The sequence below is a fragment of the Pongo abelii genome, chromosome 14 (genome assembly GCF_028885655.2).
Source record: "Pongo abelii isolate AG06213 chromosome 14, NHGRI_mPonAbe1-v2.0_pri, whole genome shotgun sequence".
In the NCBI taxonomy this organism is placed as follows: Eukaryota; Metazoa; Chordata; class Mammalia; order Primates; family Hominidae; genus Pongo; species Pongo abelii.
In genome coordinates this window covers 37,147,936-37,172,641 of record NC_071999.2, presented here as the reverse complement: position 1 = coordinate 37,172,641, position 24,706 = coordinate 37,147,936, and the positions used below count along the sequence as shown (strand labels likewise).

At 39.6% G+C, this 24,706-nt stretch overlaps 1 protein-coding gene across 4 annotated transcripts in view; it reads right to left on the bottom strand.

Annotated features, from left to right (window-relative positions):
* FRY (FRY microtubule binding protein) overlaps nucleotides 1-24,706 on the bottom strand; it is a 448,789-nt gene that overhangs the window by 44,740 nt on the left and 379,343 nt on the right. For all 4 annotated transcript variants that reach the window (XM_054528883.2, XM_054528884.2, XM_054528882.2 and 1 more), the window contains 10 exons: nucleotides 22,587-22,785; nucleotides 20,029-20,150; nucleotides 16,550-16,737; nucleotides 15,137-15,231; nucleotides 13,324-13,931; nucleotides 11,982-12,079; nucleotides 11,450-11,620; nucleotides 7,097-7,237; nucleotides 3,747-3,926; nucleotides 1,561-1,722 (listed from right to left, as the gene is read on the bottom strand). In XM_054528883.2, coding sequence (XP_054384858.1) covers nucleotides 1,561-1,722; nucleotides 3,747-3,926; nucleotides 7,097-7,237; nucleotides 11,450-11,620; nucleotides 11,982-12,079; nucleotides 13,324-13,931; nucleotides 15,137-15,231; nucleotides 16,550-16,737; nucleotides 20,029-20,150; nucleotides 22,587-22,785 — 1,964 coding nt within the window. The remainder of the gene's footprint in view (nucleotides 1-1,560; nucleotides 1,723-3,746; nucleotides 3,927-7,096; nucleotides 7,238-11,449; nucleotides 11,621-11,981; nucleotides 12,080-13,323; nucleotides 13,932-15,136; nucleotides 15,232-16,549; nucleotides 16,738-20,028; nucleotides 20,151-22,586; nucleotides 22,786-24,706) is intronic.

The following is a 24,706-nucleotide window of genomic DNA, read 5'->3' as shown; positions in this document are numbered from 1 at the left end:
CACAAATAGCAATTAAAAATTGTAAAATACTGAAAACATGTTGAAATAATATTTTAAATATAGTAGGTTAGGTAACATGTATTATTAAAATTAATTTTGCTTGCTTTTCCTTTTTTTTTTTAAAGGTAACTATTAGACAATGTAAAATGAAGCTCATATTATGTTTCTGCTGGACAGTGGTGATCTAAGTTATCCCAAGGGGTGTATATGTGTGTGTATGTGAAAATCAATCCCTAGGTTCTTCAAGGAGATCTATCACTTTCTTTGATAATCTTTTCTTATATGTTAAACTTTCAGTATTAGCAAGGCTTTCCTTACACTTTAACTCTATTAAGCCACAGCATGAGTCTCTTTTTCTCAAATAAAAGAATACTTTCTGTAGAATGAAAAAATTCATTCATTTTAAGCCATATTAAATCTTTCTTAGTTTCTTCTTCCTAAAGTTAAACAGATTCAGTTCCTTTCCTTCATAAACCTATTTTCCAGCCCCTTAACCATAGGGATTCTTCTATAAACCATTACATTTTTCCAGTGGCAGATGACCCAGGTCTCAGAATGATTGGTGAGTTGAGAATTTTTAAAGCAATCTTCCTAATCTCTTTAAAATGATTCTTCCTCCTTTAATCTGATTTAAAGTTTGTTATGTGGAAACTGCTAGGAGGCCAATGCCACTCTTAGATTTTTCTTCTTAACGGAACTCAATTCACTGCATCCTTCTTTCCAAATTATAGAGGGGACAGACACTCAATATGGTGTCTGCTCAAGGTCAGAGACAGGAGGACTTTGAGGTTGAGGGATGGCAGAAGACTCGCTAAACGATTTTCCTAAGTCTTAGTGGTCATTTTACAATTCTGGGAAGGAATCAATGTAGAGGGACACATTGGGCTGTATATTTTTCTTCTCTCTTCCAATGAAGTTTTCACCTGAACACTCACTGAGAACCTGCTGTGTTGCAGCCAGCACTATGCTACATGTTCCATTCCCCTAACCTTTGAGATAGAAGGTGAGTCTTCCTGGTCACCCACTTTGTCCTTCCCAGCACCCACTTCACCTTCTTCTGGTAACACTGTCCCTCTTTTTGTCTCGGAAAGGCTCCATTCCCACTAGGTGAGGCATAGCCTCACCTATGGACAGCAGACAGGATGGTCTTTGGGTATGCAGCCCTATCAACCCTTTGGGAATCCAAGTGCTATAGAATTGGTTGGGAGAACTAAGGATGTGTTGTTTGGACTCATTTCGGAGAGTGGCAGTGGGGCAGAATTTCTTTAAATGTCTGAAGGGCTGCCATGTGAAAGAGAGACCAGATTTTATTTTCTAAGCCTTGAGAGAACTGGAACCAATGGATAGAAGCAGCAAAGAGTCAGACTTCAACTCAAGGTGATGAACTGTTCAAAGAGCAAATGGGTTCCTTGGAATGCCACAAGACCCCATCCCTGGAAGTGCTGAGACCTATATGGGCAACCTTGGGATGGTGAAAGAGGGAATTCCTTATGACCCAGCCATATGGACTCAACAGGTCCCTAAACTCCCTCCCAGGGCTGTGGGTCTAGGATTGCATACCTGAGAATACTGGGGCCTTTTCCAGCTCACAGGAACAAGGACGTTGGAGTTGGAGCCTGAGGAAGTGGAAGATGTGCTCCGGGTGACGGCCATGGCCCTGGGCTTCCCATCACGCCCAGAAGAATTCTGCAGCTCATCATACCGCCTCCCGATGATTGGAGTCTTGAGAAGAAGACAAAAGCACATTCTTCTGTCTCAATAGTTTTGTGATATATGAAACCCTTCTCCCCAGAAGCAACCAAGGGCTGCTTATTTGATTAAAAATCAGATTAGAGAAGTTCAGTGTTACAAGTGGGCTCATTTTCTCAACATGCAAGTACACATTATGAGTCGTTTTGCATCTTCAACATTTCCTCCCCTCTTTAGCGGCAGAAAAATGCAACTGCTTGTTCTTTAATATGCTTTAGAAACCACTGATAAAGAGAAGCAAAATATGCAGGAAACCGAATAGTCAGTTTTTGATTGTTTAAACTTGAAAAAATTTCTTATAGTTAGAAGAAGAGACCAAAATTCCTTTCCCTCTCCCAACTTTTAATCATTAATCTTTATATACTCTCAATTATTTAAAAATGTATTTAACTTATTTATATCTTTTCAATTATTCAAATGACTGAGGTCAGGGCCAGGTACTTGGGCAGCACTTGAGAAATTTCACTTCCTGAGAGCTCCAGAGTGTGGTGGCTGCATAGGCATCAATTCACAAACTTGAGCTCCGAGCAGGTCTCCTCTGCAGACACCAGCTCATGGGCCTGACCTCGGCAGTGGCAGAAACTGTCAATTTTACACCTGGCTCCTGAGACCCATCATTCTGGGGCAGTTCTGGGTCTCTGGGGCATGCTGCTAACTGGCTACATGTTTTTTTTGTACCTCTTTGGAACACAACAAACTCAAATTGCACAGTAAAAATAGCTTTTCCCCCTAGCCGGGTTAAAAAAAATGTGAAAATGGACCAAGATTAAATGGAAACTTTAATACTATTTACATATTAAATATAGATGCAGGTGTCACAATGGCAGCAAATAGTATCTCATCCTGAATACTGAAATGATGAAAGGTCAGTGAGGACCATTGTATAAAAAACCCAACTTGGATATGACCTACATAATAGTGCAAGTAAGTTCCGTATAAGACACCAGGTTTATTTATTTCTTTTTTTTTAAATATACTTTAAGTTCTAGGGTACATGTGCAGAATGTGCAGGTTTGTTACATAGGTATACATGTGCCATGGTGGTTTGCTGCACCCATCAACCTGTCATCTACATTAGGTATTTCTCCTAATGCTATCCCTCCCCTTGTTCCCCACCCCCCGATAGGCCTCAGTGTGTGATGTTCCCCTCCCTGTGTCCATGTATTCTCATTGTTCAACTCCTGCTTATGAGTGAGAACATGCAGTGTTTGACACCAGGTTTGTTTCTTAGTGAATTTATTCATTCAGCAGAGTTTGGAAAGATTGACTAGTGATCTACTATGCACCAGATGTTGTACTGGGCCCTGGTTATAAACAGGAACAGAGTACAGTTTCTGCTTTGGGGGTTTATGAGTCATGGGGTAAGAGATGTGAAAGCAAAGTTATTTTATACCTTAGACTTCAATGTAAGCCTCCCAAATGTTTGTTCACGGACTACCAGGTAAACATGACCACTTCCTGTCCTTTCTTTTCTTCCTGACTCCTTAGCTTGGGTCCCTAGTCTCTTGCTCCCCCCTCTCCCTCCCCTACCCCCTTCAAGGCAAGAATTTAGTTTTACTTGTTTAAAAAATAGTGTGGACTGGGGAAGCAACTATAAAAGTGGAGTCTATATTCCTGTAAATTTCGGTCATCTGCTGAACTGGCTGTCGTTCAGGGAGAAGCATTGTGGATATAAAGACATGACCATTGTCAGATAAAGAATGAGTGAAGGTCATGGTTTAAAATGCTTATGAACATTCCATTTTTAAATACCTCTTTTGAAAATCATTTTTTACATAACTGAGGCTAGTTTCTATTTTTAAAAGCTGCCAACTGAGAGTCCCAGTGAATATGACACTCAATGGGTTCTTTAAAAAGCAAAACCTAATTTAGTCCTTAGAAATCTTCATTGGAAATAACTGTCAAATAAGTCTTCTTTTTTCCAGGCAACTACTTTTGACCTTTGATACTACAAATTCATGCTAAAGTTCACAGAAATAGTTAACATAGCTAAGTACCTCCGAAATATCGAAGTGGAAGTCCAGGGTTTTCCCAGGTAATTCCTTGGAAGCACTAGTCCACACTCGATGTATTTCTATTTTTGAGAGGTCACTGTGCTGGTATGAAGGTAAAACAAGGCTGGCTGACCGAGAAACTACCAGCTTCAAGATATTCAGAGCTTCTCTCCAGTGAACACTCTGCAGGAAATAAAACATTCAAGGGTTAAAAATAATTTAATTTGTTTAAAGCTAATGTATGTCAGAATGACCAGTGAGAAGCTAGTGACCAGTCAGAATTCACTGACTTAAAACAGTGCAGGAGGTTCCATGATAAGTAAAAGGCAAATGACATAAAAAGACAATGTATATATAAAAGGAGCTACGTTTAGGAGACAAACAAATAAAAAAAGACCAGTTTTGTCCATTTCAGCTAAATTAAATTCTTATTAATGAGGTACCATTATTGGTAATGAGGCACCTCCTTAATTTGAGAAAAAAAAAAAAAGCTCCCAATGCATTTTATGACATTGACTGTTCAATTCATTCTTTCTGAAAGTTCTCCCCACCTCCGGTTTCCAGTCTTCTTGGTCCTCCTCCTAGTTCTCTGGCTCCTCCTGCTCCATTTGCTTCCTGGGTACCTTGATCTCTGTCTTCAGCCCTCTTTTCTTCTCACTTCTTTTCTTCCTCATTACTTAACTCAGGAATCTGGAAGCCCTTCTTAACCCTTTCTTTCCCTCCCTCCTGGTAATCTGTTCCCTCCACTGCATTCCTGCTGGCACTGGCTCAGCGGCACCCTCTTGGGCCTTGCCTGGACTATCTCAATGGCCCCTTACTGGTGTCCTGGCTTGCAGCCCTTAAGTGCATCAGCTCCAGCTAGAGTGATCTTCCTAGAACTCTTCAGACCAAGCAACTTCCCTGATTAAACTCCTTCACAGGCTCCCTCTGGTGGACAGGGTGGAGTCCACACTCTTTGAGCATGGCCTGCAAGGGTTGTCTCCCCCAAGCTGCCGCTGGAGTTCCCCAAACTTGGCAAGCCTTCTCAGCCTCTGTGCCTTTACTCATGCTATGCCCTCATCCTTGAATACCTTTCCCCTCCTTATTGGCATGTCAAATTCCTACTCTTCATTTAAGACTCAGTTTTACCATCTTTGTTTCTCTGACAACCTCCAATCAGACTGTGTGCTGCTCCCATAAAAATATTAGAACACAGGTAAACGAATTTGATAAAAGTTTTTATTATTATTTTTTGCCTGGACTTTGCAGTCAAAGCACATGAAATAAAACATCTATTAAATTATGCACAAGGGAAGCCATGGTTTAAATGTGAAATAAGCTAGTATTTGAGGTAAGATAAAAAGTATCAGATGTGGCCTGCAGGCCTAAGACAAAATGGACAGCCTCATTAAACAACAAAATGGGGCACACATTCGTAGAAAGGTGTGAACTGACCACCTGTCTCCTGTGAGTGAAGTGAGAAACTGTTGACTGACTGCCTACCCTATGTGGTGTAAGTATTATGGAGCAATGCCACTTGAAAAATGCTTGGAAGTCACTTTCAGCATTAAATAATTTCTGTAAGTAATTTGGTGAAGTAAAGATGGAAAGGAATGTCTCAAATTTGTACTGTATATCTTCGTCAATGAGCTTCCAGAGAGAACCTAGCATTTGCCCTTGAATGCTACAAGTTACCAAGTACATTCCAGAGAAGAAATAGAGAGACAAATACAATGTAGAGAAAAGGATGTCTGTGCTCTTGAGCTAGGCGCTCTCTACTTAACCCCATGGTGGCCCTGCACTACTCCCACGGCCTGGAGCCTCCCTGCTTTAGTCTGTGGTCATGTGTTTTAGATGAACTTCCAGGCTCTAGAAACTCGTCCTGGTGTGTTTGAGCTATCTTCCCATCTATCTATATGCCTATCTTCCTATTTATCACTTTGTTGGCCAGGTTGGAGTGCAGTGGTGTGATCACAGTTCACGGTAACCTCAACCTCCTGGGCTCAAGGGAAACTCTCTCCCCAGCCTCCTAAGTAGCTGGGACTATAGGTGTGTACCACCACACCTTGCTGATTTTTTTTATTGTTTTATTTTTGTAGAGATGGGGTGTCACTTTGTTGCCCAGGCTGGTCTTGAACTCCTGGCCTCAAGCGATCCTCTTGCCTCAAACAATCCTCTTGCCTCAGCCTCCCAAAGTGCTGGGATTACAGGATAAGCCACTGTGCCTGGCCTTGATATTTATTTTTATTTTCATTAAAATAAATTGTGTTTCTGGTCTTCTCAGAGTACGGCTTTAAAGAATCAATCTGGGCTGGACGTGGTGGCTCATGCCTGTAATCCCAGCACTTTGGGAGGCTGAGGCAGTGGATCACGAGGTCAGGAGTTCGAGACCAGCCTGGCCAATATGGTGAAACTCTGTCTCTACTAAAAATACAAAAATTAGCCAGGCGTGGTGGCACAGGCCTGTAGTCCCAGCTACTTGGGAGGTTGAGGCAGAAGGATCGCTTGAACCCGGGAGGCGGAGGTTGCAGTGAGCCGAGATTGTGCCACTGCACTCCAGCCTGGACAGAGCGAGACTCAGTTTTGAAAAAAAAAAATCAATCTGTAGCTGTTTGGAGATGTCCAAGTATCCTGCCAGGAAGGCTGCCTGGTACAATAAAACAAAGACACTGGCTTTGGATCCAAATACCAGCTCCAGCCTTTACTAACTGAAATCTTGGGGCCAGTCTCTTGGTTTTAAAAACATACATAAAGACTGTTTATTATGGAAATATTAAAATATACACAGAAACCGAGAGACTAGTCTGATGAATCCCTTTGTACTATTCATCAACTATTCACATTTTGTCATCTTGTTTTATTCATCCCCTCAAACAAATGTTTTTTGTTTGTTTGTCGCAGTATTTTCAAGTATATTTATGCAAGTTTCTTAACCACTCTTCAACTCTAAAGTGACAATTTTAGCCTTTGAATAACCCTTCACATGTTGAGACACCGGTCCTAGAACCTGGCACATGTGAAAGTTCCTACAGTTCCTTGTCCCCTCTCCTTCTCTGAAACGGGATATAAAAACCAAGACTCTGCCTCTGCCCTCCAAGTCAGGCGTGTGCTTTCAATACTCAGCCTGTGGCCCCAAGAGGCGGAAATGTGCCTTTTGAAGGCACTGGAGTGTGCCGGGGTCTTGTGCTCTCATTCTCTTCAGAATACTACTCAGGGTGTGGCTAACTCCCACTCTTAACTGCCCTGGCTGTGTCATGGATGTCAAGGAATGAATGAGTGGCCTGGCACCTGGATGGTTTTGTAGCCAAGCTACAGGAAAAGCCTCCGTCTTTTTGGAACGACTGGTTGCTTAGTGAAGTTATCCAAGTACTCACTTGCACATATTTTTCAATTGTCTTCAGAACTTCCACATTGAACTGTTTGACAGGAACGACAGAAAGGTCCATGTAGCTGAGCAGACTGTAGATCACCTGGAGCAGGGGCTGCTGCACACTAGGGAGGCCCTTCTCCAGCAGCTGTGGGGGCAAAGTGCGGCTGGAGTCAGTCACACACCAGATCTCCGTATGGAAGGACCCGTGTTTTCCAACACATTTAGGATTGCACATTTCCTTTTTAATTTTTATTCTTTAGGGGACGGGGTCTTGCTATGTTGCCCAGGCTAGTCTCGAACTCCTGGCCTCAAGAAATCCTCCTGCCTCAGCTCCCAAGTATCTGAGATTATAGGCAAGAGCCACCATGCCTGGCTTGATTGCACATTTCCTTAGGAGGGGAAATAAAATCCTAACTATGAAGAACTGAAGATATTATTAAAATAGACTATATCATGTGTAGAGGTGTAAATACGTAAGTATAAAATTCACATGATGAAATACTTAAAAACACCTAAAAGGAAAGCATCAGACACCAATTATCAAAAATTACAAATTCAAACAAAAGATAAAATCTGTCAGTTATCTAACTGGCAAAGATTAGAAATTGATAATACTCAGTACTGATGGGGAGATAAAGAAATGGGTATTCTTACATATCAGTGGAAATGTAAATTGGATAGTTTGGCAAACGAGATCAAGAGCAATGAAGAGGTCCATAATCTTTTGACACAGTAATTATACTTTTAGGAATGTTTCTCAAACCAGAGATAGACGTTAAGATTTATGTATAAGATTTTACCATAGCATTACTTATAATGGCAAAAAACATACACAAAATGAGAAAGCTTTGTAAGCAATTCAAGTATTGAACACTAGGGAAATGGATATATAAGTTAACAGCAAACTGTATAATGAAACATCATGCAGTTAATAGAATGACATTTTTAAAGACAGTGGAGGATATCAGATAATATTAAGTGGGAAATGAAGGATACACAATTGCCTTTTAAATAGATGATGCCAATATTGACATGAATGTATGTGCTATATAGAAATAACATTGGAAATAAATTTTAAAATGTTAGTATTGTTTCTCTATAATTTTCGGTAATTTTTCTTTTCTTTTTAAAAACTTTCCTGCATCTTCCAAATTTTGTTATGAATATATACTGCTTTTATAATCATAAAAAAATCAATGATATTGTCCAAAAGGAAAGCAAAATAAGGAAAACATATATGTGACAGACATCATGATAAAAGTTTACTGTTTAAGATAAAAAGTTGATAGAGATGATCCAACTAAATGTTGAAATTACACAATATTTACGGAGTGGTTAAAACATGAGGAAAGAGCTGGGCATGGTGGCTCACGCCTGTAATCCCAGCACTTTGGGAGGCTGAGGTGGGTGGATCACCTGAGGTCAGGAGTTCAAGACCAGCCTGACCAACATGGTGAAACCCAGTCTCTACTAAAAATACAAAAATTAGCTGGGCGTAGTGGTGGGTGCCTGTAATCCCAGCTACTCGGGAGGGTGAGGCAGGAGAATAGTGTGAACCCAGGAAGTGGAAGTTGCAGTGAGACAACGTCACGTCGCTGCACTCCAGCCTAGGTGACAAGAGCAAGACTCTGTCTCAAAAGAAAACAAAACAAAACAAAAAACATGAGGAAATAATTATGTAAATCTATAATGTGGAAAAATGAATATCTTTTCTAGAAAGAAAATACATAAAATAGTTCAAAATTATTAATAAAAAGTATTAAAAAATACATACATGGAATGACAAAATTTAGTGGGGATACAGGAAAACAAGAATATTTATACATTGTTTATAGTATTACAAATGGGTGGATCTTTATGAAGACCAACTTCTCGAATATGTTGAAGAACTAAATAACATACACGCAATCCATGCCACAGGACTGAATAATTTGACTTCAGGAAATGTAGAGTCATTTGATATTATGTGATAAAAGGATTTTGATAAAATCTATTATTATTTGATCAAATTTCAAGTATCATTTGATAAAGATCTACATAACAAGACCATTATGCTATGGTAAATGCTATGGTAAATGCTATGGTAAATGCTATGGTAAAATCTTATACATAATGGAAAAAAATATGAACATTAGCAACAAAAGGAGATTGGTTAAGCAAACTGTGTTACCTTAACCTGATAGACTTCCAGAGTTATTTAAAACAGCACTCTGTGAGCTACCTCAACACATAGAAATATACACACACAGTTAATAATAAGTGAGCAGAGAAGGTTCCAGGGAATACCACAGTGACACAAAATTATATGTATGTGCATGGCCAAGACCTGAAAGAATGTGTAATTGAAACAGAAGTTAATATATATTATATACAGTGGGACCTTGGTTAAGTTCATAATAAATTTTTTGGTGATAATTTTGTGATAGGCTGAATAGAACAAATTAGATAACCAATTTTTTTATGGGTAGTAAAAACACATAACATAAAATTGACCTTTTTAACCATTTTTTAAAAAGTGTATCAATCTACTTTCCAGACTGCCAGAGTACACTGATAACACTTTTTGGTTGTTACAGAAGTACTTAGCTTGGCTAATAAAATCAGAAATTCTTCCCACCTGTTTTCTCAAGTACATTCATGTTATTATGCAACTATCACCACTATCTACCTCCAGAACTTGCTCATCATCCCAAACTGAAATTCTGTACCCACAAAATAATAATTCTCCATTACTAACTGCCCTCAGTTCCTGGTAACTGCTATTCTACATTTTCTCTATAAATGTGCTTAATCTCTGTACCTCATATAAGCAGAATCTTGTCATATTTGTCCTTTTGTCCTCTGGCCTATTTCACTTAGCATAATGTCTTCAAGGTTCACCCATGTGGAAGCACGCATCAGAATTTCTTCCTGAATAACATTCCCTTGTATATATATGCTACATACAATTTGCATTTTTGAAACTTCTTATGGTTACTGAGCCAAACAAATGTTACCTCCTTGCTATCTACACCTTCACCTTATTTTAAAGGAGGCAAGGTCTGCCTTTGCAAGCAGAACAAATCAGTTCTCTCAGTACTACTTCTGTGCTGAGGTGTGTGTGTGCTTGCTTAGTTAACTCTTGCAGGGACAGGTATGACCAGATGACTATTAAAACCAGCAGGGTGGTACTTATGAGAGGTTCCTTAAAATGTCAGAGATGTGGGTGTGGAAAGAGCAAGTGAATCCTGGGCTGCTGACAGTCTGAACACAGTTCACACATTACTGATCTGTATTGCAAGTCAAAATCCTGCACGATCAACTATAAATGTTGATGGATGGGGCATCTCTCCTCTGCTAGGTAGATGCTTTCAGGCTTGTGGAGCCTTTGAGAAAATGGCTAATTTTTAACCTATCTGGCATCTGGATTGATGATATAAATAAAAGAAAAACTAGGATAGATTGTCCTCATCTCTTCTGAAAGGTGCCAGTGATAGCTATGAATGCTTATCACAAAAGAAAAAGCAACACTGAAAATGCTAAAACAAGGTAGCTATTACCAGTCATTTGCCTTATAGATTTCATGACCTTGTGTAATAAACTTGTTGGAGACTGAAGATGCTAAACGGAATACATTTCATCTCTTGCCCAACAATATCCTATGTATTTCTAGCACCAACGTACACAGAAGTCAGTGTAGGGTTTGTAATGAATATACTAGAAACACGTTGGTATGATGACAAAGTACCACTCCAGTTTTAAAAACAAACATAAAAGGCGAGAATAAAGTTTATTTCAGAATGTATGCTTTGATAATTAGATCAAACGACCATTAAACCTATCAAGCCACAAGGTAACTCCTTAAATAAGATTTGAACCCCCAGAGTAATTAGGATAAAAATTTCTGATCTCTGCCGTGTACCGACAGGTGTTACCATAATAAACAGAAGGAGTTTAAGCTTTGGAGGCAGCTATATCTAGGTTTAAAGGCTGACTCTGCTGCTTTAAACTTGTGAAAAATTATTTAACCTGGCTGAGCCTCAGATCTGTATGATATTATCTACATCACTGTGCTGTTGTGAGAGTTTAAAATGATTCCATTAGCATGTATTATAATATTTAATAGGCACACATTATATGGAAGTTAAGAGTATACTGAGTGTATTATCAATTTTATGCAAATAATTTACCCTTGGAAGCTATAATAGATTTTATCCTTCATTTCAAAGCTTACCTCTGGCAGGGAATGGTGGCCCACACCTGTAATCCTAGCACTCTGGGAGGCGAAGGCAGGAGGACTGCTTGAGCCCAAGAGTTGAGATCGGCCTGAGCAACATAATGAGACCCTGTCTCAAAAAAACAAACAAAAAAAGCTTACCTCTGCCAGGTAGGTAACCATATTCAAGGTAATGTCAGCATATGCTTCATGAAGGTATCGACAGACCACATTGACCCACGTGGCGCAGTCCCTCGTGTAGCTGTGCGTTTTATAAAGAGTCATGACATGTGCAAGATTTGAAAGTTTGGGGTTCTTCTCTTCTAAACAAACCTTTTAAAATAAGAAAATCAATTAGGAATAAAATAGCCCAATGAATAGGAAGAAATGTTAGCAATTTTACTATAAGCTCTGGCCGTCTGGAAAGTAGATTGATACACTTTTTGGTAATTACAGGAAGTACTTAGCTTGGCTAATATAATTTTCACAAATTCTTCCCACCTGCATTCTCAAGAATGAAAGCAAGCAGGAAAATTTGCATCAGCCACCTCTATATGTCCATTATTGTGATATTAGTTATTATTTCCAGTTTTTGAGAAAATCACTGCCTTCTCTGGGCCTTGTAATTTGCCTGACATTGGGGCTTCCTGAAGGCCTCTATGGATCTGCCTGAGTGTGGAACTGTAACTCATACCTGAGCAATCCTTTCGGCTATATCCTTACAGAACTGATTGGGATTTTCAAAATGCTGAATCAGCTGGGGCAGGAGACACAAGACATTCAATGGAAACCCTGGATTAGAGAAGATACAATGGAGATAGCTGAATATGGTATACTTTAGCTGTTAACAGTGGGAAGGCATGTTACAGATTTTTATACTGAGGTGATGCAAAAGCAGTTTTTTGAATCAGCTTAAACATGATCTAACACAAAATCTGTGAAAAATGCACAACCACAATGGCACTAGTTACAAAGAAGACACTAAAGTAGATCTGTGATTTTAAGATGCAGTGATTATCTTGCACTGGACTATTGTGAATAAGGATGGCTGGCCCAGATTTTTTTGGCACAGATTGAACTGAGCTGAAGTACTAGTTTGAAATTTTTATCAAAAAAACATATTTTAAGAAAAACTGGTATGAGAGGACACAGGCCAACCAATTTAAGTCTTAGTCATGTAATTGAAAAGACTCTTTAAAATAAGGAATGGCTTAGTCCCTCTCTGTTAAGCGATAGCTTCGTGAAATGAATTCTGGGTCACATGCCATGGCATTAAAAATCTGGTTTGTTGGCTGGGCATGGTGGCTCACGCCCGTAATCCAAGAACTTTGGGAGGCCGAGGTGGGTGGATCACAAGGTCAAGATATCCTGGCCGACATGGTGAAACCCCGTCTCTACTAAAAATACAAAACTTAGCTGGGCGTGGTGGCGTACACCTGTAATCCCAGCTACTCGGGAGGCTGAGGCAGGAGAATTGCTTGAACCTGGGAGGAGAGGTTGCAGTGAGCCGAGATCACGCCACTGAACTCCAGCCTGGCGACAGAGCAAGGCTCCGTCTCAAAAAACAAAAACAAAACAAAACAAAACAAAAAAACATAAATAAAAAATCTGGTTTGTTGATTTGGGTTAATTCAAAACGAGGAAACCAAGGGAATTTCCAAGAAGAACAGAAAAGCAGAAAAGCAAAGAAAAAAATAAAATATTTAGGAGTTAAGAAAAAATTTTTTTTTTTCTGTACAAGAGCAATGGAATAAACTAACAGCACCTGCAGTTTGATCTGGAAAGCTAAAAAGAAATCGCTAATATCTTAAAAATAATTTTGGCCCCTTTTATACTATTGCCTTAAAAATATTTTCTATAATATAGATCATTGAGATTTACATTACATAGAATTTTATGAGAAAAAATAAACTACTCCCAAGGAACCATTTTTAAGCAGAATTGTTAAAAGCAGTAAGTTCATATTATCTTATTGTACCAAATGACAAACACAACCACCATCAGAATTGAGAGAGGGTGAACGAGGCTGGCTTTACCAATAGCGTGGGATGCATCCACCATGGATATTTTGGACACTGGTGTCAGCAGACTGAAGAGCTGCAGGGTCAGGTCTGTGGTGGTGAGGGATGTGAATCCTTTCAGCAGCAGCTGCTGCAGCCCGGAGAAGTCGGCCCACTTGAGCTGTGCCTGGAGTTTCTCAAGCTTTTCTCGGTTCTCAGCCTTATCGAGTGGCATATGTGCCAGTAGTCTGCTCAACAGCCTTAAGGCCATTAAGTATTCAAACTCAAAATCAGACTCCATCAAGGCCACTGTGACCCAGAAGATGGTGGCCAGCAGGTTGGTGGGATGGTTTATGTGGGATGGGTCCGTGAGACTGTCCTTCAAGGAGGATGAGCTTCTGGTTTTTGAGGAGAGGCCTTGTTGGGTACAAGCCTGAATTCTGTCCAGTGTGGCACTTCGAGGTGGGTCAGAGGATCGGTCGATTACACCAAACTTCTTGGGCACAGAGAAGCTTCGTTGATGCCGGCTCCGTTCTGCAGTCGCGGTGTTGCCGCTGGTGGTTCCAGGGTTCACATTTAGTTGTCCTGTGCTCTTTCTGCTTGCTGTTAGTTTACTGCTGGAGCTTAAATCTGGTGAGGAAGAGCTGGGTATAAAAATAAATAAGTTTAATAGGATGCCAACACGTGTCATCAAAAGCCAGTCCTTTCAAGTCCACTGAGAAACACTGCAGAAGGGAAATCATTCTTTAGAAATGCCACTTTCTATTCATTTATTTTTCCTTATCCTTAAAGCAATAAAAAACAAAACAAGAGAAACTCTTATCAACAAAACAAAAAGCCCAATACTGACTGCTACTTATTGAAAATGTAGAGAAATCAATAATTGGCCTTAAAGTTTACTGATATTTCATTTATGTTTTGCTTGAATTTGGGTAGGAGTAATTATGACGTAAAATGTACCTGATAGGTATAAGCTTCAATATTCTGTTAACTGACTGATAAGGATAACAGTAATGGGAATTATGCTATCCAGAAAGAAGCTGGTAAATGTTCATGTCAAAGGAAATTTTTTGGTACTTACCAAAATTTAAGAAAAATTATTTCTAAGTCTATGCTGAAACGGTAAAACTCTTTGTCAACATTCTTGCTATATTTTTACTGATTTAGATAAATCTTTATGTTTATATAGATAAATATGTGTGATGTTTGTAATCATACCAAAATTATCCATAAAAAATGCTCAACTTAAAAATAAAACAAGGCCCAATCAGGTACACGATAACATTACCAACTCAATTTCAAGCAAGATGAGCTCAATAACACAAACGGAATATAGAGTCGTGAATAATTTGAAATGAGTTATTAAACATTGGCAGGAGCAAAAAAAAGATACTAAGGTAGGAGTTTCTTTGAATGAAGTTGACATTTATTCCACCTGTTTCTATGGCAACAGTTCAGCAGCTTTGTATATATTCATTTAAAAATAATATTTAGTTTTTGCTTCTCTTTACCAATGTAATAAATAGGATAATTATTACATAAAATTTGGAAAAATACTCAAGACAAAAAAGAAATGAAAAATTATTAATATTTTATCATTCAGAGATAACACTTAGTATCTATCTTCCTGATGTTTTAAAATACTTATATAATGCGTGTGTGTGTGTGTGTGTGTGTGTGTATTATGACTTCTTTTTTAACTTAAGAAAGTATTACACATACTTTTTCAGGTCATAAATATACTTCAAAAACTAGATTTTTTTCTTTGTACTTTGCCTAAAGTCCAGCATCTCCCAAATACTCCTGTACAGTATACTTGATGTCAAAATATCATTAAGCTGATTCTCACCGGGACAATGCAGTTAGGAGGTCACTGTTCTTCAAGCAGTCAGACAAGTTATCCACAGCCGCCTCCAAGGTTAGGAGCGCTTCCATTACATAACCCTGCCAAACATGCAAAGATAGCATTTTGTATTGCTTGTAATCATTGTTAATTTCCTGAAGATAAATTTAATTAACATAAACTTTATTCCAATAATGTTATTGCTGCTTTAATTTATGAAGTCTGAAATAAGCTTTAAGGGCCACTTAGGAAATTCAGATGGCTTAGGAGTTAGCAGATAATCATAAAAATTTATTTCCCTATGTCTAAGAGCCTCAACAGATGACTTTTATTTGAAATCCAACAGCGAGGGGGCAAGCATGACCCTCTGCTGAGGGGAGGGTGGGCATCTGAAATACAGAGTGGCAATGTCTGAAAGCCACAGATCAAGAGGAGAGGTACAGGAAGAGCTGCCTCCATGGTGTCTTAAACAGCACCTCTGATGGCTGAAAGAAGGAAGCAGGTAGTGTCTGCAGGTGTGCATGCTTCCTCAGATGCAGGAACATTTCTTTTTTTCTGAGATGGAGTCTCACTTCCGTTGCCCAGGCTGGAGTACCATGGCACGATTTGGGTCATTGCAACCTCTGCCTCCTGGGTTCAAGTGATTCTCCTGCCTCAGCCTCCTGAGTAGCTCGGATTATAGGCGTGTGCTACCACGCCTAGCTAATTTTTGTATTTTTAGTGGAGAAGGGGTTTCACCGTGTTGGCCAGTCTGACCTTGAACTCCTGGCCTCAAGTGATCTGCCCGCCTTGGCCTCCCAAAGTGCTGGGATTATAGGAGTGAGCCACTGCCCAGCCAGGAACATTTCTGAAGGGAAAGAAGGACTTGGCTGGAGCCAGAGAGCTTGTAATGCCAGCAGCTCTCAACCTGTTCAGCTTCCCAATCTCTGGGCTCTATCTCGAGGGCTTCCTTGTGGCAGTCACTCTCCATTCCTTCTTCAGCTCTTCTCAGTCTACTGGAGACTAACCATACAGACAGAGGTAGTGCTTTGCACAGACACAGTGGAGGTCCCTGCTCTGGGTAGGGAGACTGTATAACTGCATTCTAGGTTGGCAGCCAGAAACTTGAAACTATACAAAATAATCCCTTGGCTGCCTGCCAAATAAAACCAACCACAAAAACAACAAAGAAGAAGCCACCAGAGGATTTCCAGTTGTTGGCTTATATAAAAGAGATAATATCCACTGAATTTCTAGAACAAGGCTGCTTGGAATAATTTTTGTAAATATAAAAGTCAACCTCTAAAATTGAAAAAATATGTTGTACATGTCCAGATGGCTGGAATAATTGTTGACAGAAGAAAGGCTCAAAAATAGTTTACACCTCATTGAGATGAGAAAGCTCATCCTTCATGAGCTCAGTGGTCTTCCCTTCCATACCTGAATCTCATCTCCATGTTCTCCTATCACCTCCACCAATCTTGAGAGAAGGTCAGATAAGGCATGTGCTGACAGAGGTTGCTTGAGGGCCCGGAATATCTGGAAGGACCGACCAGCATAGTGCCTTGAAGAGCTTGCGAGGGCTGTCTGCAATGCAACTTCACTCAACTGGTGCTCCAGATGGAAGCCTACGGTAACAAGAGCCACAGCATAGGTTGGTCTCTACTCTACATTCTCTGGGGCATCAAAGTTACTTTGAAACAGGCTAACGGCACAGGGCTACCTTGTAGTGGTACTTATTTACAAGTCAACCATATTTTTTTTTCTCTTTTTCAGACAGGGTCTCACTCTGCTGCCCAGGCTGGAGTGCAGTGGCATGATCACGGCTCACTGCAGCCTCTACCTCCTGGGCTCAAGTGAGCCTCCCACCTCAGTCTCCCAAGTAGCTGGGACTACAGGCATGTGCCACCATGCCTGGATAGTTTTTTGTATTTTTTGTAGAGATGGGGTCTCACTATGTTGCCAAGGCTGGTCTTGAACACCTGGGCTCAAGTGATCTGCCTGCTTTGCCTTCCTAAAGTGCTCGGATTACAGGCATGAGCCACCATGTCGAGCTTTTTTTTTTTTTTTTTTTTTTTTTTTTTTTTTTTTTTTTTTTTTTTGGTAACAGGGTCTTTCTTTGTTGCCCAGGCTGGTCTTCAACTCCTGGGCCCAAGGAATCCTCCTGCCTCAGCCTACTGAGTTGCTGGGATTACAGGAGTGTGCCACTGCACCCACCTCATTTTAAAATAAAAACAAAACAAATTCTGAATAAATCTTAGGGAGGTATAGTGTAGTAGAAAAAGGCTTTGGAACAAGATGGTCCTGATATTGAATTAGAGGCTTTCTAACTCTGGGAAAGGAATTTGTTCTCCATGAGCCTGTTTTCTTATCTTTAACTTGTCTCATACAGTTGTTGTGAAAATTAAACAACTTACAAAGTGCCTAGTACAATGTCTGAAGCATAACATAGGTTCACAAATGTATTCTTATTTATTACTCTGCTATTTTCATATATTATTCTTCTGTACTACTTTTTTTTACATAGAATACTCTCTTTTTTTTGTAAGTTTGTTAGAGTAGAGGAAATTTCAGAATAGAGGAAAGCTGTTAGTGGATCTATTCAACTCAAAACACAACTAAGGCCTGTGCCAAAGTCTTTGCTTTATTGATATGCAGATATTGAAGTGTAGATACTGTGACGAAGGCAGCCATAATTTAAACTTTTGCCTGAATATTTGTTTTTCCAACTGTACAAAGGTAATCTCAGTAATCAGAAAACCATTTGATCAGATGGGAATGAAAATGTAAGATAAAGCTCATGACCGAATTCTAGGTCATTAAATTATATACTTGCTGTGCCTCTCTGAAGGGAGAAAAGCAGACTACAAGGGTAGGAGGACTGAATGAAAACATAGGCTGTCTCTATGACACAGAGGCTCTGCAGCACATTTGGCTGCTACATGAAAGTGGGCCAGAAGGGATAATTCAATGTCATTGCTCTTAGCTGCAGCTTGGCTACTTGACCCTAGGGACAAATAGATTATACAAGAAAATGTTCCTGCAGAGAAAACAGAGGGCCCTGGAAAATTGACTTCAGACACATTCAGGGTAGAAAACATAGGATTAAACCCATGTAGGCTGTTCGTATCTTATGAATGATGCTTCAAAAAAGCTTTTTATGTCTTTATTTTGTTTATCAAAATAAAGGTTTGTTTACTTAACCTATTTTATATGTGGAGGTTAGGTACCCTGGCAAATGATTTTGTGATTTTATGTGTGGAGATTAGGTACCCTGGCAAATGATAAATGTGATTCAAATGAGCAAATGCTCATTTAAATCACAATGAACCTGAAGGCTAGAACTGTACTAGTAGGACCTCAGACTCCACCATCACAACAGTGTCCTTTGAGAAAAGGAAAGGATTTCTTTTTCTTTCCAGCCACACAGTGAATCTATACTTCCCAGTCTTCCTTGCAGTTAGGTGTGCCCAGGTGCCCAAGTTCTGGCCCATGGAATATGGAAAAAAACCCACTGGATACCCCATTTAAGCCTGGGGTGTCAACTCATCCTGAGGAATCCTCTTCTCACTCTCTCTTCTTCCACCTGCTGGCTGGATGCAGCAGGCCCAGCAGAGGCCTCAGCCTAGGGGGTGGCACAGCCTCAGGCTGGAGGGTCCTGAAGCACCTAGTGGAAGGCCACCTGCCAAACACCTGCATTGAACTGTTACAGGACCCAGGAATAACCTCCTGTTGTGTTAAGCCTCTGAGCTCTGGGGGCTGTTTGTTACAGCAGCTATGCCACCCTGACTAACACTTGTTTCCAGGAATACATTGTGTATGTATAGAGAAAACAGGCCAAAAGCAGGGATGTACAAGGAAATCAGAATCAGTAAAAATTGATCAAGGTGCAAAAAGACTTAGACTTTATGCAGCCTGAAGTACCCTCCAAGAATTCAGTATAAGGCATTTATATATTTTCTCATGTTTATTATTTTCATTCAATCCAAGATTTTAGATTAATTAATAGTTTACATACAAATAGTAAACTTCTTCCTTTGGGCTGCGTTCAATTATTAATTGGCTTTTGAGGTCTTCATATTTTAAACAAATTCCAAAGGGGAAACTGAAAACTAGAAACGGAAGTCTATTCCTAGAAATGACTCTCCCATTTTGGTCTGTCAGTATCTTTTGTTTTTTAGTAAGTGTCCTCTGATAATGAAAAGATATGTGGCTAATCCAAAATGTTTCAAACTGGGAAATGTGCTAATTATCAGAGCAGCTGGAAAAGCCAGGGAGCTGGATTTAATATTGCCAGCCTGGTGTGAGGAAAAAAAGGTAGAGATGGTTTTACAACATGTTGAGAAACCACATTTAAGTTTCACACACAAATCAGCCCAGGCCAACTTGGACCTGAAGGAATTCAGCAGAAGGCAAACACTTAAGTATCATGATGCTAAAGGACTCACACTGTATTTAGAATATTGAATAGTCATCTGCACAGGAATTGTTAGCAAAAACTTTTAAAGCCAAAAACATTTTATCACAATAAAAAAAAAATAGTTTGACCATTCAACCAGCCATTTAACCAGACTACTTTTCATCGTTGAGACCGATGAGAGTCAATTAATGAGATTTATTCCTCATAGCCTTCTTTAAAGAAAATGTTATAGGCACAGTTTAATTCTAGTAAGGCAAATGAAGAAGTAGAACAAATATGTTGGGAAAATTATTTGATACAGCATAACGCAAATATACACGGCATTAAATACCATGCAGTTAGGCAGCATCCGAACAAGCTTCAGAACTCCCCTGTGAATATGCTTGTGCTACGGACGTGGAGTGCAGGACCATTCTAAGGCGCTGTAATCATCATATAGAGACAGTGTCCATTACAGAACAATGCTGAAAGAGGGATCTGTGCAAATAAGATGAAGTACCTGATTTGGAATCTTTAAATACAGATACAACGTGACGTAGAAAATTAGTGAGCTGTTCAGCACTCTTTGAATTTTGATTTTTAGGTGTGATGTCTTCATGGCACCAAAGTGGACCAAATGCCCTTAAACAAAACACACAAAATGTCAAAAATATAAATGTCATTTTGCATTTTTAAAACTATACATACAGTCCTGACTCCAAACATATAACATATTTAAATTTTTTGCAATCCATGCATCTGACAAAGGTCTAATCCCAGCATCTATAAGGAACTTAAACAAATTTACAAGAAAAAAAAACCCATTAAAAAGTGGGCAAAGGACATGAACAGACACTTCTCAAAAGAAGACACACATGTAGCCAACAATTATATAAAAAAAGCTCAACATCACTGATCATTAGAGAAATGCAAATCAAAACCACAGTGAGATACCATCTCACACCAGTCAGAATGGTGATTATTAAAAAGTCAAAAAATAATAGATGCTGGCAAGGTTGTGGAGAAAAAGGAAGGCTTTTACACTGTTGGTGTGAGTATAAATTAGTTCAACCATTGTAGAAGACAGTGTGGCGATTCCTCAAAGACCCAGAGACAGAAATACCATTCCACCCAGCAATTCCATTACTGGGTATATACCCAAAGGAATATACATTGTTCTATTATAAAGACACACGCATGCATATGTTCACTGTAACACTATTCTGAATAGCAAAGACATGGAATCAACCCAAATGCCCATCAATGACAGATTGGATAAAGAAAATGTGGTACATACACACCACGGAATATTGTGCCACCATAAAAAGGTACAAGATTATATACTTTGCAGGGACATGGATGGAGCTGGAGGCTATCATCCTTAGCAAACTAATGCAGGAACAGACAACCAAATACCACATGTTCTCACTTATAAGTGGGAGCTGAATGATGAGAGCACATGGACACATTGGGGAGAATAACACACACTGGGGCCTACTGGAGGGCGGAGGGTAGAAGAGAGAGAGGATCAGGAAAAACAACTAATGGATTCTGGGCTTAATACCTGGCTGTGAAATAGCCTGTACAACAAACCCCCTTGACACACGTTTACCTATGTAACAAACCTGCATACCCTGCACATGCACCCTTGAACTTAAAATGTGAGTTAAAAAAATATTTTAAACAATTTTATGAATTATTTTGGAAGTACATTTCAGTCTTATAAACCTTATCAGCATACTCAAAACATATCTAATTTATAGAGTCATTTTAAAATGTTTTAAATTAAATTCATTTACAAAATTAAAACCTCCCAATTCACCAGAACAGTGCTTGGCATATCTTAAGTGTTACATGTTTGTTTGTTAAGTAAAATGATATCAAATGTTAAGTGAAATAAAGATTTAGACATGGTCTCAATTTTCACATTTTAGCATTTGCAGAGGTAAGGCTTTTATCAGGATCACATCAAGTTGCAAATAACATACAATCAAACTGAAGACATGCCCTCTGTCATCTACCTGGTTTTCAACAGTAAGAATGGAATGGAGCCAGGTAGGAGAACTTCAGAGAAGAGTTATTCCAAACACGTGGTACTGACAGATGGTGAGTGGTGACAATACTTTTCCTTTCCACAAATCATGCGGGTCTCTGAAGTACCCTGTATGTGCAGGCATACTGTATGTAGGCACCATCAGCTCCTGTCCTAAGCTTCCTGCACATTAAATCCCACATTAAGCTGAGAGCTGCACAAAATAACCTGAATCATGAATTGTGGAAAGAAAATACTCTTTTTTTATTGTTTGCATTAATTGATGCATTAGCTGAAGAACGCAAGATCACATGAGATATTAGATAACACATACACAGACTAGATTTCCAGGACTTAATTCACTGAGAAAGGGGAGCATGCCACCCAGTCACAGGTAAGCATGCTTTACACAACTACCAGACTGCAGGGTGTTAGAAATCCTGAAGCCTTACAAGCTAAATGGTTAATGAGAAGAACCAGAAGCCCTAACCAGTACCACTTGCAGTTTTTCTTGGTTTTGATTCATTAGTTTGATTCCTTTCCTATTATGCTTCCTATTGTTTCTGGTGTCTGACTGCCTTTTACAAATGACTCTTTGGACCAGATGAACAGACAATGGTCCCCTTGGCAGCTGCTTCTGGGTTGACCATGGCTAATATCCTTGATTTCCAGAGTGATGTTCTTTGCCAAATCTCAGAAATGCTAACCCCTGGCAGCTCTGATAGATGGCTAAAGGCATGCTCACTGTGGGGCATTACCATCTCCTGCCTCCATCTGCTGCATCATCATTATCCACAAAATCCCCTTGCCCATCAACTGTCACATCAGTGGGATCCTAGAAACTGCTACCGATGTCTGCCTTTCACAAATTGTAATTCTCTGTATCTCAGTGTCTGTTCACAGAGACTCCAGCAGTTGCAATTGAGAAGAGAAACAGGACTTTGTTAGAATCCCAGGATCACTTTTCCATCTGTGTGGTTTAAAGCGTTGGCAATTTTCCAAAAGACCAACCTGCAAACAGCAGCGGACTCCTAACCCCTTATTACCTGGTCGTCAGAAACTCAATGAGCTTGTTTGCCTTCTCATCTGTTTCAGCAGCTGTGTCCACATCTTCTACCTCCTGGGTCATCTGTGGGAGGTTTCCACTGCTGCCTCCCAGACTGATGCTGGAGGAGGTGGAGCTTGAGCTAAGCCCTGAGTCGGGCACCGGGGACGACTGGTCCTCTCTCAGGAAGTCAAAGCCACCTGGCGAGAGAAGAAGGTCAAGGAGGGATGTACTAGGCAGTGTGCTTGTCAGCATGCTTAATGAGGTCCACAGAGGAGCACAGAGAAGTGTGGAGTTATTTAAATTCTGGGGAGAAAATGGTTGCTTTTGGCTGTGGCTATGATTAAATGAGACTGACACTTTTTCTTTGTTTGGGAAGTCAGTTGCACTGCTGTGTAAATGAGTGTCTATTTGGGAATAGGAGGTGATCTGCTGCTTTCTACTCTGCTATTTTAGTTGATACTTTCTATAAAAGAAAGGTATGTATGTGTGTTTGTATGCACGCGTGGACCAGGCAAACAACCATTTCAACTGTAATAGTTCATCTACTAACTGTGCTCTTAATAAATTATGCCTGGGTATTAGTCTTCTTAAACATGTGAAATGGGCTGGGCACGGCGGCTCACGCCTGTAATCCCAGCACTTTGGGAGGCTGAGGCGGGCGGATCACGAGGTCAGGAGATCAAGACCATCCTGGTTAGCACGGTGAAACCCTGTCTCTACCAAAAATACAAAAATTAGCCGGGTGTGGTGGCTGGCACCTGTAGTCCCAGCTACTCGGGAGGCTGAGGCAGGAGAAAGGTGTGAACCCGGCGAGTGGAGTTTGCAGTGAGCCGAGATCACGCCACTGCGCTCCAGCCTGGGAGACAGAGCGAGACTCTGTCTCAAAAAAACAACAACAACAACAACAAAAAAACCATGTGAAATGATACCCTGTTTGAGGATACCAGTCACTTAATGGCTGGTTACTTATACATAATATTTTTGAGTAAATATGCCCAGAAGCTTTAGTATTATGTGTATATTGATATATTTTAATAGAATATGTTTTATGGTATTCAAAGAAATATGGCATAAGCAAATACTGTTTCTTCATTATATACTTGGTTGACATTCTATACCTCTGGGTAGGCTGTGGGTTTGAAAATGTATATATACAACTATCCCTTTTCCCCTATTTAATAATCATAAAAAGTATGTAGTGCTGGTGTGTATCTGATAGATATACTGAATTAGAAGTGAGGAGAAATGTTGAATAACATTTCTGCCACTTATAGTGTAGTCTCAGGGAATTTATGTAATACTCTGTATCTCAGTGTCCTATTATAATAAAGTCAAGACAATAATTTCTGTCACACACATTTTTAGTGTGTATTTGAAAGCAACTATAGTTGAAACTAGGTGCTTAATAAATGTTTATAAAAAAAAGAACATTTCCCATAATCTTTGTACACCTATTCCCTGTGTCCTGTAGAGCCAGTCACTTTAGCTATCTACTGTTTGTCTTGCCTATGAATATTGTATGCGTTTTTGGTAAATCTTCACTTTTAATCATTTATACCACATCAGTGGTGTAATAAATGCAAAACTGATTACACAGAGATACACAACTTATCAGATATTACAATTTTCTCTGCCTAACATTTAAAAAAATACATTCTTATCCTCAGGACTTAGAGCAGCTAGAACTCTTCAGTTTAATTAAATATCTACAGCAAAGGGAGTTTTGTGTTTCTAAGAGGCTATTGATAGGTTATTTTCAATTAAGTGTAGCTTTGTTCAAAGTGAAGTGCTTAAATTGAGGTCAGTAGGCCTTAGGTCTCAGAGATGTTGATGATTTCATATTTGTTTTCCAAACAACTATGTTAACATCTGTTAGAAGCCAATACAGTGGTGGGTACAAGTGATAAATAAAAGGTGCACCCTTTTCATACTAATGCAGAAAGCACACAGTGACGTGAAATGTCGCACCATAGCTAGCTCCAATGCAATGTGTAAAATAAACAGGTAAAAAAGAAATTGGTCCCTGAACTCTGTTAGTTGGTAATCTTCCTCATCATTTTAAGATATTTTAAATGTTCTGGTTCTAAATGAAAACCACTATTACCCGTTTTCATGAAT